The sequence below is a fragment of the Perca flavescens genome, chromosome 23 (genome assembly GCF_004354835.1).
Source record: "Perca flavescens isolate YP-PL-M2 chromosome 23, PFLA_1.0, whole genome shotgun sequence".
Lineage (NCBI taxonomy): Eukaryota > Metazoa > Chordata > Actinopteri > Perciformes > Percidae > Perca > Perca flavescens.
In genome coordinates, this window is record NC_041353.1 from 8,750,542 (window position 1) to 8,765,807 (window position 15,266).

The following is a 15,266-nucleotide window of genomic DNA, read 5'->3' on the forward strand; positions in this document are numbered from 1 at the left end:
ATCAATCCAGCCAGAGTGAAAACAGCTTCTCGCACCTCTAGCTTTTTTGTGTGTACGCATTTCTGGTGTACTGAGCGATCAAACCCTGTGTTGTTGTTTTGATAGCTCACTGAAAAGCAGCGCTGTGGTTTTCTGTAGTTAAACAGTTAAGAATTTAACTTAACTTCTCACAGCTCACTGATACCAAGATACAGGGAGATTTGTCACCATAAAAAGCTACATAACCACATGTAGTATTTCCTTACACCAACAAGTGCACAAATAGTTATTTTATGAGGAGAAAAAATGGCCTAAAAAAAAAGAGGAATGAATTGGGTAAAATGTGGGGCGATAGGTGCAGGCGGAAGTATGGGCTCGGAGCGGAGAGCAGAGTCTGACACTGCAAAGTGCCAGTGGGAGTCAGACAATTAGGATGGAAGTAAGGGCCGCAGAAGAGGCCAGGCATGAGTCAGACAGTAGTCTTTGGTGAAATTGACAGAGAGGGCGGAACAGAGTAGGAAGAAGTGGATTGGTGAGAAGAGTGTGTGTGTATTTGTGTGGAGGAAGTGATAATGAGAACAGGGGAGGCCGGAGTTCACAGGAGTAAGTGCCACCCCAGTCTCCAGGCTGAAATGCAAAGAAACTTGAATGAGGACCAGAGAGCAACGGTGTGTGTAAGAACAAGAGTGTGCTAATGTGTTTTTTGGGGGAGGCTTCAGTGTCATTACTCAGGGATTAGTGCTTCCTTTTTCGGACTGATTAAATGCTGTTTCCTAAATCATTACAGGACAAGAATGGTAGTGGTGAACAGAGAAGGAGAGAGGCAAAAGAGGAACAAAGAGAATGAGGAATTTAACAAAATAGAAGATGGAGATGTGAATAGAAAACTAGCGAGATAAATTTACTTCACAAACCAGCATCCTAAAGCTGTTCTTTGCAGGATTAACTGTGTCCTTTAAATGTCCACCAAAAATGGGATATGTTGACAATAAGAACAATAAATATAAGCTATGATTCACTATGGGCTGCAACTTAAAAATCCAACCAATAAAGTCATCTAAAGGTTTTTAATAATCTAGCCTTCCTTTACGTCTTAGCAAATCTAAGTGCCTTTCTCTCCATAGCTACCAGCTCATCCGGCGCCAGATGTCAGGCTACTGTATTTTACAAGGACACCGTTGCTGAAACCGGGGCTACGCGCCGCCCAAGACGATTGTAATTGGTTAAAAGAAATACAAACAAACTAGAGCGTTTTTTTTCTCCTACACCATTATGTTAACTCGTGCAGCCAGACCATACTCCATGGTTGTGGTCTGGCAATGCAAAATACTTTCCCAATGTTTCTTGTCTAACTGTATTAAATGTCACCAATAAAGGCTAAAAAAGATTCAATAAAAACCTAAATAAGAAAAATGATTGATCAGTCATTGTATTTTTCCGGCAGCACATTCATATTTCAAAAGGAATTCCATCACATTACTGAAGGAATGGAAGGAACAGGCAGCTGAACTGCAAGTATGTCTTTATTAATAAACTGTTGAATATTTGTTAAATTAAAGGCTTACTTTGCTGATTTGAATCCAGATGATGCAAAATGGGGATCTCGGCGGACCTCCGCTGCTCCGCGGGGAGCTCAAACACCATTCATATGCACACACTGCCCACACTAAGATGACACAGAGCTGGTTTAAAATTGGCAAAGTATCCCTTTAATCTTTCTCTCTATAAAATATCAGAAAATAGTAAAGAATGCCCATTAGCATTCATTGATTATCAAAATTGTTGTGGGACTATCTTTAAATAAAATAGTTAATAACTAATTTTAAAGATTTAGTGCGTAACTTTTTGATATTAATGAATGTCCATTACATTCAAGCTATTGACAAATGAGTAGCTACAAAGCTAATTAAGACTATGAGCTCCACAAAACTCTCTCTGTATTTCTCAGTATGGCTATGTTCAGAAGATTGTGTCTTTGCGCAGAAACTCTAATGACCTCTTCTGAAGAGTCCATGTTTTTTAATCCTCCGTGTCCTCCTTGGCTACTAGCAACTGCGTGGGGGAGGGGTGGGGGCTGTGCGCAATCACGGAAGGCTATCATGTGGACGCACCGACAGAGTTGTCGTCATTACTTAGAATTCGTCACAGGGGCGACAGAAACTACGCACTATAGCTTCAAAGGAAACCTTATTGTAATCACAATGGTGAACAAAACAAAATAAAAAAGCCACATGTCGACTCTATTCATGTTTGCTCACCTGCTGCCTGCACCCTCCTCCTGATGACCATATTCACTTGGCCGTTTCGGGCCGCCCCGTGCATCAAGTCAATGACGTATCTGTGCGGCTTCCCCACAACCGGGATCCCGTCCACAAACAGCAGCTCATCACCAGGCCGCAAGCGCCCATCAAGGTCTGCCGGACTCTTCTCGATGATGGCCCCGATCAAGATCTGTTATTACACGTAAACTGTTATATACAGGAAGTACAGGTCCAAATAAATGGCTTGAGATGCTGGAGTAGAATCTGTGAGTGTCACATGCAGTGGGTGTTAAGGTGGTTGTTATACTGGTACATAAATAGCTCAATTACATGATTGAAATATTGTTTTGTTACTTTGACACACAGCAAAAGACACCAAAGCAGCCAGCACTCTCTCAGGGGTCAAAGGTCAGGGGTTAGGTGTACACAGTGTGTGTGTAGTGGGTTAGATAGGAGAAAATGACAGGGTTCCACGCCCATCGCCATACGAGCCTTCTCACACGTCTCCGGACTCACAGGCTGCCCTGCCTCGTCCCCGCCCAGCACCCGGAAACCGAAGCCGGACTTCTGTCTGCGCAGGTGCACCTCTATGTCCTGATACTCTGCTCCTGAAGCAACACGACCACAGACATCACGAAAAATCTTTTACGTTATATTTTTTTTCATGAGTGGTTTATTTTTTTTTAACAGTGTCTCTGTAGAGATGAGGTTTTTACCTGAGGAGTCCACAGGAAAAACTGCCCTTGTTTGGCCAGGTTCTAGAAAAAAAAAAGATGCAGGAAGAAACCATGAACAACAACAAATGCAGTCCATACACAGACACCCACAAAGGCACACATACACAGACAGCACAACGGCAAACGCACATTCTCCCACAAAGGCTAGAAGAAGGCAGAAAGACCCTGCTTCAGCATTAATGTCAGCGCAGAATTTCAGCATCATCCATAAAAGTCAGGAAGTGCTTACAGTGTGTAATATACCCGTTAAATTATTTACGGTGTGAGGTGGGATGCAAGCACTGATCTGCAATCAAGGACTTCTCACAACACTATGATCTGCAAAGTAGCGAAACGAAATCAACCGCAGACAAGTGGTTGCAAATAAAAAATTGATTCCAATTGTAACTGTTTTAATCACACTGAGCGCTCTGCTGGGACTCAGCAAGAAGAAGGGAGAAAGAAAATCACCACTACAGACAAGAGGAGTGACATATCTGTTTCCACAGAAACCACATAGAGTGCTTCTTATTGCAATTTAGCTGGTTTTGCTGGTAAACACAGGTGAGTAACCATGCAAATATTTTAAACCATGCTTTTTGCAGTCAGAAATCTCGTCAAAGTGATTTGCAGATAAATATATTTTTTTTAATAGGCAAAAAAAAAACTATATTGATAAAATGATCACACCTCAAGGTCTTTTTAATAGAGGTTCTGAACTTTTGATCATATCTAATTTTAATCATCAGATGTAGTTTGCTCAATTGTCAAGATTTGTAGATTGTTCAATTGTCCATTTTTCTCTGCGTGCACAGTCTCGTCCTTCTGAATGTAGGACACGTGTGAAGCACAGCTTGCATACAAATGAAAAAAACTCCTGTGTCACTTTTCGTTTCTATATTAATTTATGACATTTTGGTCTAATCAAACTACCGTATATCAGAAAAAAAAGGTTAGACATTACAGCTGTTTATACAGTTTTTAGTTCAATTATTAACAATTTAAGCCAACAGTCAAATTACACACCTTAAGAAAAGACAACCATCCAGGTTAATTAGGTAAAGACAGCATTTTGTTCTTAAAAACATCACACTATTGCCACCATAATCAATTCTACAATTTTTGATAAAAATGGATATAAATTGTAAGATGTGTGTATTTTCTCAAAGTGTTTCATTGACCAATTTGTGTGGTGGTCCTCTAATTGGATAATTAGATAATTCTATCTGCTGTTGAAGATGGAAAGGTCCAGAACAGCTACTAAATGGACTTTAAGATGAGACTGGTTTGTAAACAGCTATTTCCAAGGAAACCCAAGGCCAAAAAATTCCACTATTTCTTAAAAACATCCGCGCAGAAATCTATGGAGACCCTAATGAAGTGCTTGTTTCAACAGCTGCATTAACCAGGGTTGATACTTTATGAAAATACTGACTTGATACTCCTGCCAGCTCTCTCAATGCATCTTTCTCTGCATCATGAGGGAACATTTAAAGGGTTAGTTCACCCAAACAAAAAACAAAAATTTCTTTCTCACTTACCTCTTGTAGTATCTAGCCATGCAGATAGTTTGAATCTGTCACTGAAAAATCTGCCACCCACAATAGCCACATCTGTTTCCAAAATCAATGTCCTGTTATTCTGGATAATCCACAGATAACACTGTAAACCGTTTTAATAGGGACTATTTCGCCAGTAGAAAGTAGTTTCCACTAAAAAAATCCAAAACTAACAGGCAGTTTTTTTTTTGTAGTTTGTGCAACCTGACCCTTTAAGCAAATATATTTAGATAAATGCTGACAATCTATTAAGGCTCCCAGAAAATTAAAATGAACCAACATTAGCAGAGTTTGCTCACAGTGCTCCACCATGAGGCCAGTAGCCTGGGCTTGTGATGCTGCCAAAAAGGTCACACCCACACCAGGGAGAGCAGAAAATGGAGCATTAAATAAAAATCTGTCTATTCCCTGCTGAGCCTCACCACAATCAACCCCTGACCTTTATTGGAAGGAAGACAACAGTAAATGTTACACTGTTAATCACTGTATCCACGGCCGAAGAGGAGGGTGAGACGATGATTGATACAGGAGACTTTCTGAAAGCCACATCCATGTCAGCCATGGCCACCTCAACAACAAAAAATAAGAAACCTCCAAGAGAGTCCCACTCATGCTAACACACCATACACACAAAACAAGACAACATTCATATTTTTTTAAATATTTATGGCTGCTATTAACGTCTGAACGGCACCAGACTTGAGATACATACACAGGGCAGGAGCTACCATTGAGCACACTAAGGTCATGTCATCAAAATGTATGTGTCCCTGTGTTAATAAGGTTTTATTAAAAAAAATGTCTACTATTATTTAAATTAAAAGCTGACATATGATGGTTATTTAATAAGATAATTCCAGTAATTCTAGACTCAAATTTGACTCCTTCTAGGCAGGCCATTGAAGACACTGAAGTCATATCCTCACAATTTCTCTGGGAATTTGGGGGTTTTGGCAATCTGTGAGGAGGTTATACTACACATAAAAACTCAAACATGGTTTGGTATTTTAATGACAATATTAGTAGACTCATTATATTTGAATTTGACAACTTTTAGGCTAATAAATAAAAGATTCACCAGGACTTATTCCAGGCAATGTGGAGAAGGCTTTGATTCTGCATTATAGCATTTAGACCTTCATGTTGGAAATCACAATTTAATGAATTAAAATAACTTAAATAAAGATCTGCATTTAAAATATTTTCCGACAGGGGTGCGTTGTGGTGACTTGGACTCAGGACCTCAGTATTTCCGAAATCCTCGCTACAGCTCTGCTTACACATAGACCCATAAAAAAGCAAATATACTATTTTCTACTGCCAAAAGGTCCAACAGGGCATTAGATTTTCTTTTATGATGCATCCTGATGATATCATAACAAGAAGAAATGACTTTTTCCACATTTTACAAGTCAGAGGATGGCAATATTGCCGGCACTAAAGCACGTCATAAAAAAATCAGCTACTGCGTGGACTGTGTATTCATGAACACATCTCCGTTTACGATGTGACCTAGCCTGATGTCAATGTCTGGATGTAAAAATCCTTCCAGTCAGTAAAAAGACTGTTGACTGAAGGCAGGTTTTGTTTGTGTTTGTGTGTGTATTGGCCTGTGTGCGCATTTACAGTAACAAGAGAAGATCAAATGGCATAATATGAAGAATTAGTATCTGCAGATGCTAATAGGCGAAACATCTGATGATTGTGTAAAGCTGAGGTATTTGGGCTGAACATTCCGCAACAGATCTTTAAGTTTGACTGAAAAAGGCCAGCTCATTTGAACACGCTTTTCAAGTTTCCTGTAAAGCTTCCAAAGTGAACCACAACAAAGAATCTGTGACTCAATGTGTGTGTGTGTTTGTGAGAAAAAGAGTGATGAATCTTCAGTACTCCACCTTCCAATGCGGAGTCCATCTTTCTTCAGTGCTAGAGAGAAGTGTTTGTCACAATGCTACTCTGGTACTTACGCCTACTCTCATAGATAGCCCTGGACTTCTCATAAAGGTCATAAGGGTCTGGTTTAGCCAGGGCCAAGGCCTCGGAGGCTGAGTCTGGGACAGAGGCCCTGTGGAGATGGTGTGTTGGGAAGGGGGCGTTGTGGGGAATAACAGGGGCTGACAGGCTGGTCTGAGCAGGGCTGCCCTGGCCCTGCTGGGACTCCCACTGCTCCAGCACCTGTAAAGCACAGTGGCATGACGGGTCAATATTTCACTACCACCTTTCCCACTCCTGACACTCGATTTTTAGCCTGGTAACCATGATAACAACACTAAAAACTGAACAGAGTTTGCTTTATTGACTTTTGACGGTTCGCTAATCCCCAGTTACTGTAACTACTCCTGTCAAAGCTTTAGTTCTCGCACAGCACACATGCAGTTCACGATGATAATAGTGGCAAATGTATCACTCAAAATTTGCAGTAATATTTTAAACTTTGGGTCTTCCATTACAGAGGTAGACAAAAGCAGGCTTTTCATTTTTGGCTGAAATGACGACTATTCCTAGTTTTATCAGCTGCAGCTAGCTCCATAAGCTTATTTTATCGCTAAAATTGATGTTTGAATTGAATGTTTCCAGTGGTTTAGTTTAAAAATTAAAAACCTGTAAAATGACCTAAAATATGCACATGAGGCTAATAATTGAGGCTAAAGGTTGCGAAAAAAAAAAAAAAAAAAACACCATTCTCACCAGCTGATGATCCATAAAAGATGGCAATAAAGACACAGCACTGCTCTTGTATGAAGCTAGTTAGCCCTAGTATTAAAATACAGTATTGTTAATAAAAATGTGATTCAAATAATATAAATTTTAACATAATCCTTGGATGATTTGGATGTTCATTATAGAAAAAAAAATTATAGTAATAGTAGATTTATGATATAATGTTTGTATTTTTAAACAGCACAAATAATTTTTACTAGAAAAAAGGACTTGAGGATGAGTAAATGCAGGGGTTGGCAAACGTGATGCTATCTTATACAAGCTTGGCTGTAGTTGGCCGAGTTTCAACTCCCCCAAACCGAATAAAGAGCAGGACAGAGCCGCTAACGTTAACCCAAACTCTGATATACTAAAAAGATATTTTTTTTAACGTAACCTGTAGCCCCACATACTGCTAGTATTGTGATATAGTTAGCTAATTGATTGGGAGAATGCAGAGAAATCCAAAGCTTAGCTTAGGTACGGTTGCAAAGTTATGATTGGACAATTGCCTGTTAGGGGGAGGGGTTTGGCGAATGATCAATTCATGCTAGAAAGAGTGGAAGCCACACAGTTAGTGAGGTTAGTAGTTAAAACAAGCAAAACAATTCCAGCCTCTATATGCCATATACATCTCAGTGTATATCAGTGATGTGGATAATAAGAGGATAATATATAGTCGCACAGATAAATATGGCCTTATTTTAGATAGGTGACAGCAAAAAGAAAATCATTTTCAAATTATCCTATTGGTCAGTGCATTGGCTACTCTTTTTTATTTTATTTAATAAAGTATTACTTTGTAAATTATACCCAATGTACATGCTACATCCCAGAACACATTTTCAAATGTCAAGTGTTTAAGGTGACACCAGCAGCTTTGACAACGCCAGTCAATCAGAGTGTCAGCCTTGATGTGTCAGATAAGTCAGGCCGCTTAAGTCACAGCATGGCACTAAGCAGATAGCCAGTATGACATGTTGACATGTCAGACAGTGTGAGAGACGGAACCGGGAGGGAGCGACAAGCCTTTTTTGAAACTGAGATGGCGAGACTGGCTGCATATGGCACGCTTTAATATGGAGAATTACAGGGCATCTGGTTCAAGATGCACAGAGAATAAATATTAGCTGCATAAAAGCTCCGGGACAGAATCTAAAGATCTTTCCATTCTTTGAGGTTTCATTTGCGTCTGCTATTGATGTGAAGCACGTATGCGCGGCGCAGGCTGCTGAGACTGGGGACCTTGTTAAGGCTGAGATTAGACTACTGCATCCTGATCTCTCTTTCACTTTCTCTCCGTTTGATTAGGACTGTTGAAGCAAACACACTCTGGCTAATAATCTAGCTGGTCAGATGAATAGAGGACACTGCAGGCAGGTCTTTACAAGACAACATTATGGAATAAACTGCACATGCTCCAGCATTGAGTATCTGTTACGTACAGTATTGGATTTGACAGACAAATGTTGATAAGCTCATTTGCAAACGAAACTCTCAGGAGCTGCAGGCTGAGCTCAACTGTAGGTCGATATGACAATTAGGCGATTCCCTGTTCTTCCCTTATTAGTCAAATTCCTCCATATTCCATACTCATAGCTGCAGAAGTCTTCTTGTTACAAATGATACCCAATTAAACTGAGACTGAACTGTGGTGTGCGGGGGTTTAGCAGCTGGGGGTGAGGGGCAGGGCGGGGTGGGGCAGCCAACAAATGAACACTGGGGGGGTAAAAGAGAGAGAGAGAGAGAGAGAGAGAGAGAGAGAGAGAGAGAGAGAGAGAGAGAGATGTGAACAGACAAGGCTCTGCATGTCATCTGATGCTTTGCGCCTTTTACTCAGAGCTCAGAATTACTATTATTCTCAGGGAAATGGAGGTGACTGATTAAATCGAGAGGGAGCAGAAATGATGAACAATGAGTAGAATTTCAGGGGACAAGTGCTACACAATGGGGGTTTCCTGTGTTGTTAGTTGTGATCTGGAATGAGGACAACATGAGCTGGGGTCAGCGGCTGGTCAGAGCAGCGCTGGGAGGAAGTCCAGGCATGAAATGGATTACACACATAGTCGCACAAAGAGAAACAAAGAAAGATGGGTAGAAACAACTCGTTTGCAGGCGTGTGAGTGTGACAAATGCACATAAAGACAAAGTGAATCTGATCAAAGAGGATGTTTGGTGGATTGTGTTTTTAGTGTGCCTAGGGACAGCATATGATACTATAGTAACTATAATAAGAGTATTTATGGTGGCGGAGGAAGCCGAAGAGGCTGAATGCGAGTTTGGAGAGATACCACATGAGGGCTTTTGCTTAATGTGACAAAGGAAAATAAAGGCACGGTAAAAGATAAATGACCAGAGAGCAAGCGTAGGGTAGTATGAAAGAGCAAAAAAGCCTTTAAAAAATCTGAAAGATTGCAAAAATAAATGAGGGATGAATGCATATGGGCCATGCCAAAAAAGTTAGAACAGAGGCTTAGAAGCACTATAGTAGTAGCATAATTCAAATGCCCGTAGTGTGGATAACCCTGATGGCACGGTGTCAGTTTATGAATTAACTTTGACTTGCAGGATCAAGAGACGAGTGATGTTATGAGCCACTTGACTTATGCAAATATCAAGGGCTAGCTGTTGTAAAAGCCAAGGACATATAGTGAATTATCAGTAGAATTAGTACGTCGAGGGAGGATTGAAAAGTAATTTCTAGATCTTTCAGATGTGTAAAATAAAAGATTAAAGTCATTCTGATTAGCACATACAGTATGCACACTGCAGCCATTGGTACTAAAGTGAAGATCTACTGTATATTAATGATTCAAAAGCAGAAATGGGGACAGTCTGAGTTTTGGAGGCTGGTGCATGTTACCTGCTTAGGGGTCTTCCAGGGTGAATAGTGACCTGCAATGTTGAGAGAACAAAGAAATGCTTTAGACTGAAAAAGATGGTGGAAACAGATCATGAGATGTGTGGTTTAATTTCAGCTGTGAGAGCCAATTCCAGGGGGTTTATGAGGATAATAAAATGAATTAAAAAAAACCATTATCAACAGAATTACAGAAAAACCAAATAGAAATGAGAATGTGACATGAAAACAGTGTTTGTGAATGGTAGAAAGGACAAAGAAAAGCACAATTGACTCAAACGTAATAAAAGCACAAAGCAGAAGAGGGCATGTAAATATCTTATGAGGCACCAACGTATTGTGAAGACAGAGAGATTAAGACTGTAGGAAAGTCACAGCTGAGAAGCATGCTCTAACACAGTACGAGATGTCTTGATATTGAAATAATTGACGTGGTTAAACATGAAAGACAGTGATCAATAGGTGGCATAAATGATAGGAACTAATCATTTTAAAGGCAGCGATGAATTCATCTTTTCCTGTATGGTTTAGATTTTTCTTTAACAAGTGCAATTTTGTGTTCTGTTTTGGGATTTTAGGTGATCTTACATTTTCTGCATTGAGAAACATGTTTTTTTTTTCTATCAAAGAAAAAAGCACAAAAGTAAATATTATAATAAACCAAAATGATTGATTGGCCACTTGGGGGTCACCGATTTATCCTATAATTGTCAGACTTAAGATGGACAAAATAAAACACATTGATCTTCCTTGTTAAAACCTGGCACTTACTGTTCATTACCATACAACTTGGCCAGCAACAGCTCATATAGAGATGTGGGTGTGTTATGCTATTAGGGGCTAATGTAGCCTCAAACCGCTAGCCCTGAGCAGAGATGAAGAGTGGGCTACAGAGGTCTGGTAACCACTTCTTTTTAACTCCACACCTCTAGATTTCTTTTCATTTTCAAACTTGTAGTCCTCAGCCTGAAACGACGCAGACTCGATTGACATCACTTTAGGCTTTTTACAACTTTTTTCAAATATGCAGTAGTACTCCCCAACACCTGTACACAGACTTTAAAGTGTAAAATAGGCGCAGTTATGTGGTAACTTCCATCTACTGTATATTAGCTAAAATTCCATTAAACATCAGCTCCCATTAGGATCATTGTTACCAAAGGAGGCATTTGATCAACGATCTGTCAGGAGCCTAAGCACTGACAATGAAAAGGCAGTCGGATTTGAGAATGCTTTCACTTAATTAGGTTCAGGATGTCTGTACCTCACAATAAAGTGGTTTCAGTTTGTAATACAGTGCAGCAAGGTAAAGGGCACACATTTTCCTTTGACTTTCCCATTCATCTGGCTTTGACCTTTAAAAAGGTACGCCACATTTTCACTGTTTACAACATTGTTCAAGCACAACAACCACAAATCTATCTTGGACGATGAAAGAAAACAATCAGTAGCAGCTGGCATCGATACGTGATCCATGCTCGCACACACACAAAGTAATAAAACATATGCTCCAGCAATGTTTCTATAGTTAAATTCACAGGAGCATGTAGGTGCACACTCCATCTCCCTGATTCAATTTCTCTTCTTCCTGTCTTTCAAGTGCTGCCACGGTCTTCCCTCTGGGATGCTACAAGCGTATGCAAATGGGGGGATCGAATTATGGGGTGACTGCTTGAATTATGCGCCAGCCTTCCCAGTGTTGGCCTGGCAAGACTCCAATCGCACAGTAAAAACATTCGTCTCACTGAGCCGCCAGCGGAATGGTGACAACATGGAAATTAACAAAAGCGACACAAAGAAATGCAGCAATGTTTTTTTCAGACTGTCAGCTTCTCTCTGTCACAATAAGCCAAATAAGATTTATATTTATATACAACAGCTTATTTAAAACTCAAAGCATATTTTGAAAAGTATGATATCAGCAAAGGACAGAGAGGAGTTTCGCTTTTCTTCCTAAACACGGTCAATCAATTAAAGGCTTTCTGTCCAGAATACCTACGTCAGAATATCTAAGTCAGTGTGAAGGACACAGTGAGCAAAAGAGGCAACAACAGAGCAGTTCTCAGTGTGGGAGACAGAACCTGAGCTGAGCTGGACAGACAGAAAGAAGGGGCACTACCAGGCATCACTGACCGAGGTGATCCTCGGGGTAGAGTCGCTGTTAACTCAGGCGTACCAGACATTTAGTTGGACATGGGTGTCAGAGTGCCCCACGGCCAAAAGTTGAGAAGGGACAAAAGACACAAAGAGAGACTGAGAGAGGGGGAGAGTAAAAGGAGCTGTCCATGGTGCTGAAAGCCCTTAGACTGAAGGCTAATCAGACCTGGCAGCTAGGGTGCAGAAAGCTACATGAACCCTGTGGTGTCAAACTTGCACCTAGCTTTTAAGCTAACCGGTGTTGCGTCCTTCTGTACAGTAACTTCACTCTTTAGTGACGCAAAACCAGTATAACACCAGTTATGAGGGCATACTATCTTGCTTATTCAAGGTCCAAAATGAGAAGGGAAAAGTCCCTAAACCTACACAGTGTGTGATGGTGCACACTTATGCCCCCCGCCCCCCCACACACCTCACCTCAGCCCCGGCAGGTAGTGATAATTGGAATTTGATTGAGGTTGTGCTTTGTTTTGAATTTCTGCCCAAAACTCCAATCTAAGAGCTCTGAACTGGGAAGTGTTTCCACTTGGGAAGCTTGTCTGCTCCAAGGGTGCCGAAAAAACAAAATTGCCAAAGGTGCACGCACGCACGCACGCACGCACACACACACACACACACACACACACACACACACACACACACACACACACACACACATACACATACACACACACACACACACACACACACACACACACACACACACACACACACACACACACACACACACAACAAGGCTACATTTGTTCACCCATAAGAAAACACAATCTCCTTAATTTCAATGAGAGGCTAGCCCTTGAATTATTCAAATATGATGACACTAGAATTGATGGCAGCGTGTGTGAATCTTTCAGCCCTTTATTAATATGTATCTCCATTACATGAGAGAGGCCGGCAGCTTCACATAACATCAACAGCAGAAAACCGATTCTATCCACCTCTATTCAAATGCCCGTTCCATGTTCGCTCGATGTTCTATAAAACCGGCCTCATTGTAGCGGTGTGCAGAACTAATTGTTTGCAAGGTACATGGTTGAATATGCATGATATTCAAGCTCAAAACAGCACAAATAGTTCCATTATGCTCATGCAATCACTGGGCAATCACTCCATCCCATTAAAACTTAAATAGAAGCGCTTGATTTGTTTAAGCAAGGTTAGTGATTATACTCCACCCACACACAGGGAGGAAAAGAGGAGCCTAACTTTTGCTTCCATGATCTAATTTTAATGGCAGTAAGGCTAAACACCATTAGCTTTGTTTTCTATTTCTGCTATGATCTAATCTTAGCATCTCGTCCATCATGCACAAGGACCTGGGCTGTCTTCCCGGGCCGACCGGACGGGATATCGATCCCTGGTGGTCAGCAGCTCCTCCAGATTTTGTGGGGACAGAGCTGTAAGTGTGAACATGGTTGACAGTCTGTGTTCTACTGGCAGAGAGCTGAAATTATCACTCTCTTGCTGTCTTCTTCCTTTCTCTTTCTCTCTTTTGTTTCCAACTATTCTATCTTGCACACACACATCCAATGAATCACTGTCTAGTTACACCGTGATTCCCTGGGAGGCTGGTGGAGGCTCAGTGAATCAAACCCTCCTCCTTTTCTTTCTTTACAAAGCAGACCTTCACCAGAGGTCTGCATGCTTCTTAGATCGGCTTCTGGTCATCTGTGTGCACACGACCAATCCGAGGTGAAAGGTGAAACCAGGCAGCTGACTCATAATGTACAATTTACCCATGATAGTACTAGAAAGGGGAATTTATGTAAGTGTGCGGGGGCTTGTGTGCAGAAGGCTACCTTGGGATGTGTGCGAATAAGACGAGGAAAAATGTGTGCCTGGCTGTCGTGTAGGTGTGCGTACACAACCTGTGTGAATCAAACCATGTGGCTCAGCATTTGTGTGAGTGCGTGGGTGGGCTGCAGTGAGGGAGAATGTGGCCTGTTAGAGGAAATCTAAATGGGGGAGCGTACATGTGAACGAGCTGAAAGTCTCAGCAGCTAATTACTGCCCTGTGTCTCTGCTGGTGTGGCAACGAGATAGAGCCTGTTAATGATCTAGATAGCCACTAATGAGGCTGTCTGCCATGCACTCACACACAAATACACACACGCACATATGCTGGCACAAACACATACACACAGGCGCAATAATTACTGGTGATGAGAGACAGAGTGCCCATTTGTTGGGCAAAAACGGCTCAGGAGACAAACTAAAATTTAAAGGATGGCTAAATACCATAACTGTATTACGAGTGGGGGGTTTTCAAGGTGATGAGGCTTAATTGACTGGATTGTTTGATCATAAATAGCTCAATGTTTGGACGGTGAATTAGCGGTCAGCTTGGCTCTAATGCCTTGCTTTTGATGGTGAGTTCTTTGGTCATGACACATGCCAGGGGGAACATAAAAACAAAGATTCACATCTTTAGAATGACATCGAAAACATAATCATGTTTATGGCAGTATAGCTGTCTGACTACAGGTTATAGATTTTACTCATAATAAAATGCTGCCCTTAAAGGAATAGTTGGACATTTATACAAATGTTATATAAAACCGAAGTGTAAAATGCGGTTTTGTGTGTCAAAAAAGTCACTTTCCTTCATGATTGTCTCTTTTGTTGATGATTATACCTAAAGTATGTCTCAAAATTATTGTGACAATGATTTATTGATGCTTATGAGCTACATGTATTCTCTGCATTACAGGAATAACTCACTGCTGCTCTCTTTGGCTCTTTACTGTGTCCATGACAACATCAAGCTGAGCAAGAAGTGCATGCTGACTCTCTCTGTGCTTAATTCTCACTCTGTAGTAGTACAACCTTCACCTTATTTTTCTGCTTACTTGTGTGTGTGTGTGTGTGTGTGAGTGTGAGAGAGAGAGAGAGAGAGAGAGAGAGAGAGAGAGAGAGAGAGAGAGAGAGAGAGAGAGAGAGAGAGAGAGAGAGAGACCTGAAATTATTGATGAAGCTCAATTTGTGACCCTTCCTCACCAGCCATTTGTGATCTCTGATGCTGGACATTAGGAGT

At 41.0% G+C, this 15,266-nt stretch overlaps 1 protein-coding gene across 6 annotated transcripts in view; it reads right to left on the reverse strand.

Annotated features, from left to right (window-relative positions):
* Window positions 1-15,266, reverse strand: part of magi2a (membrane associated guanylate kinase, WW and PDZ domain containing 2a) — a 244,186-nt gene that overhangs the window by 16,071 nt on the left and 212,849 nt on the right. For 5 of the 6 annotated variants that reach the window (XM_028571366.1, XM_028571364.1, XM_028571365.1 and 2 more), the window contains exons 12-16: window positions 10,079-10,110; window positions 6,483-6,690; window positions 2,957-2,998; window positions 2,757-2,848; window positions 2,238-2,430 (exon numbers count right to left, since the gene is read on the reverse strand). In XM_028571366.1, the coding sequence (XP_028427167.1) occupies window positions 2,238-2,430; window positions 2,757-2,848; window positions 2,957-2,998; window positions 6,483-6,690; window positions 10,079-10,110 (567 nt within the window). The remainder of the gene's footprint in view (window positions 1-2,237; window positions 2,431-2,756; window positions 2,849-2,956; window positions 2,999-6,482; window positions 6,691-10,078; window positions 10,111-15,266) is intronic. The other variant, XM_028571367.1, reaches the window with a different exon arrangement.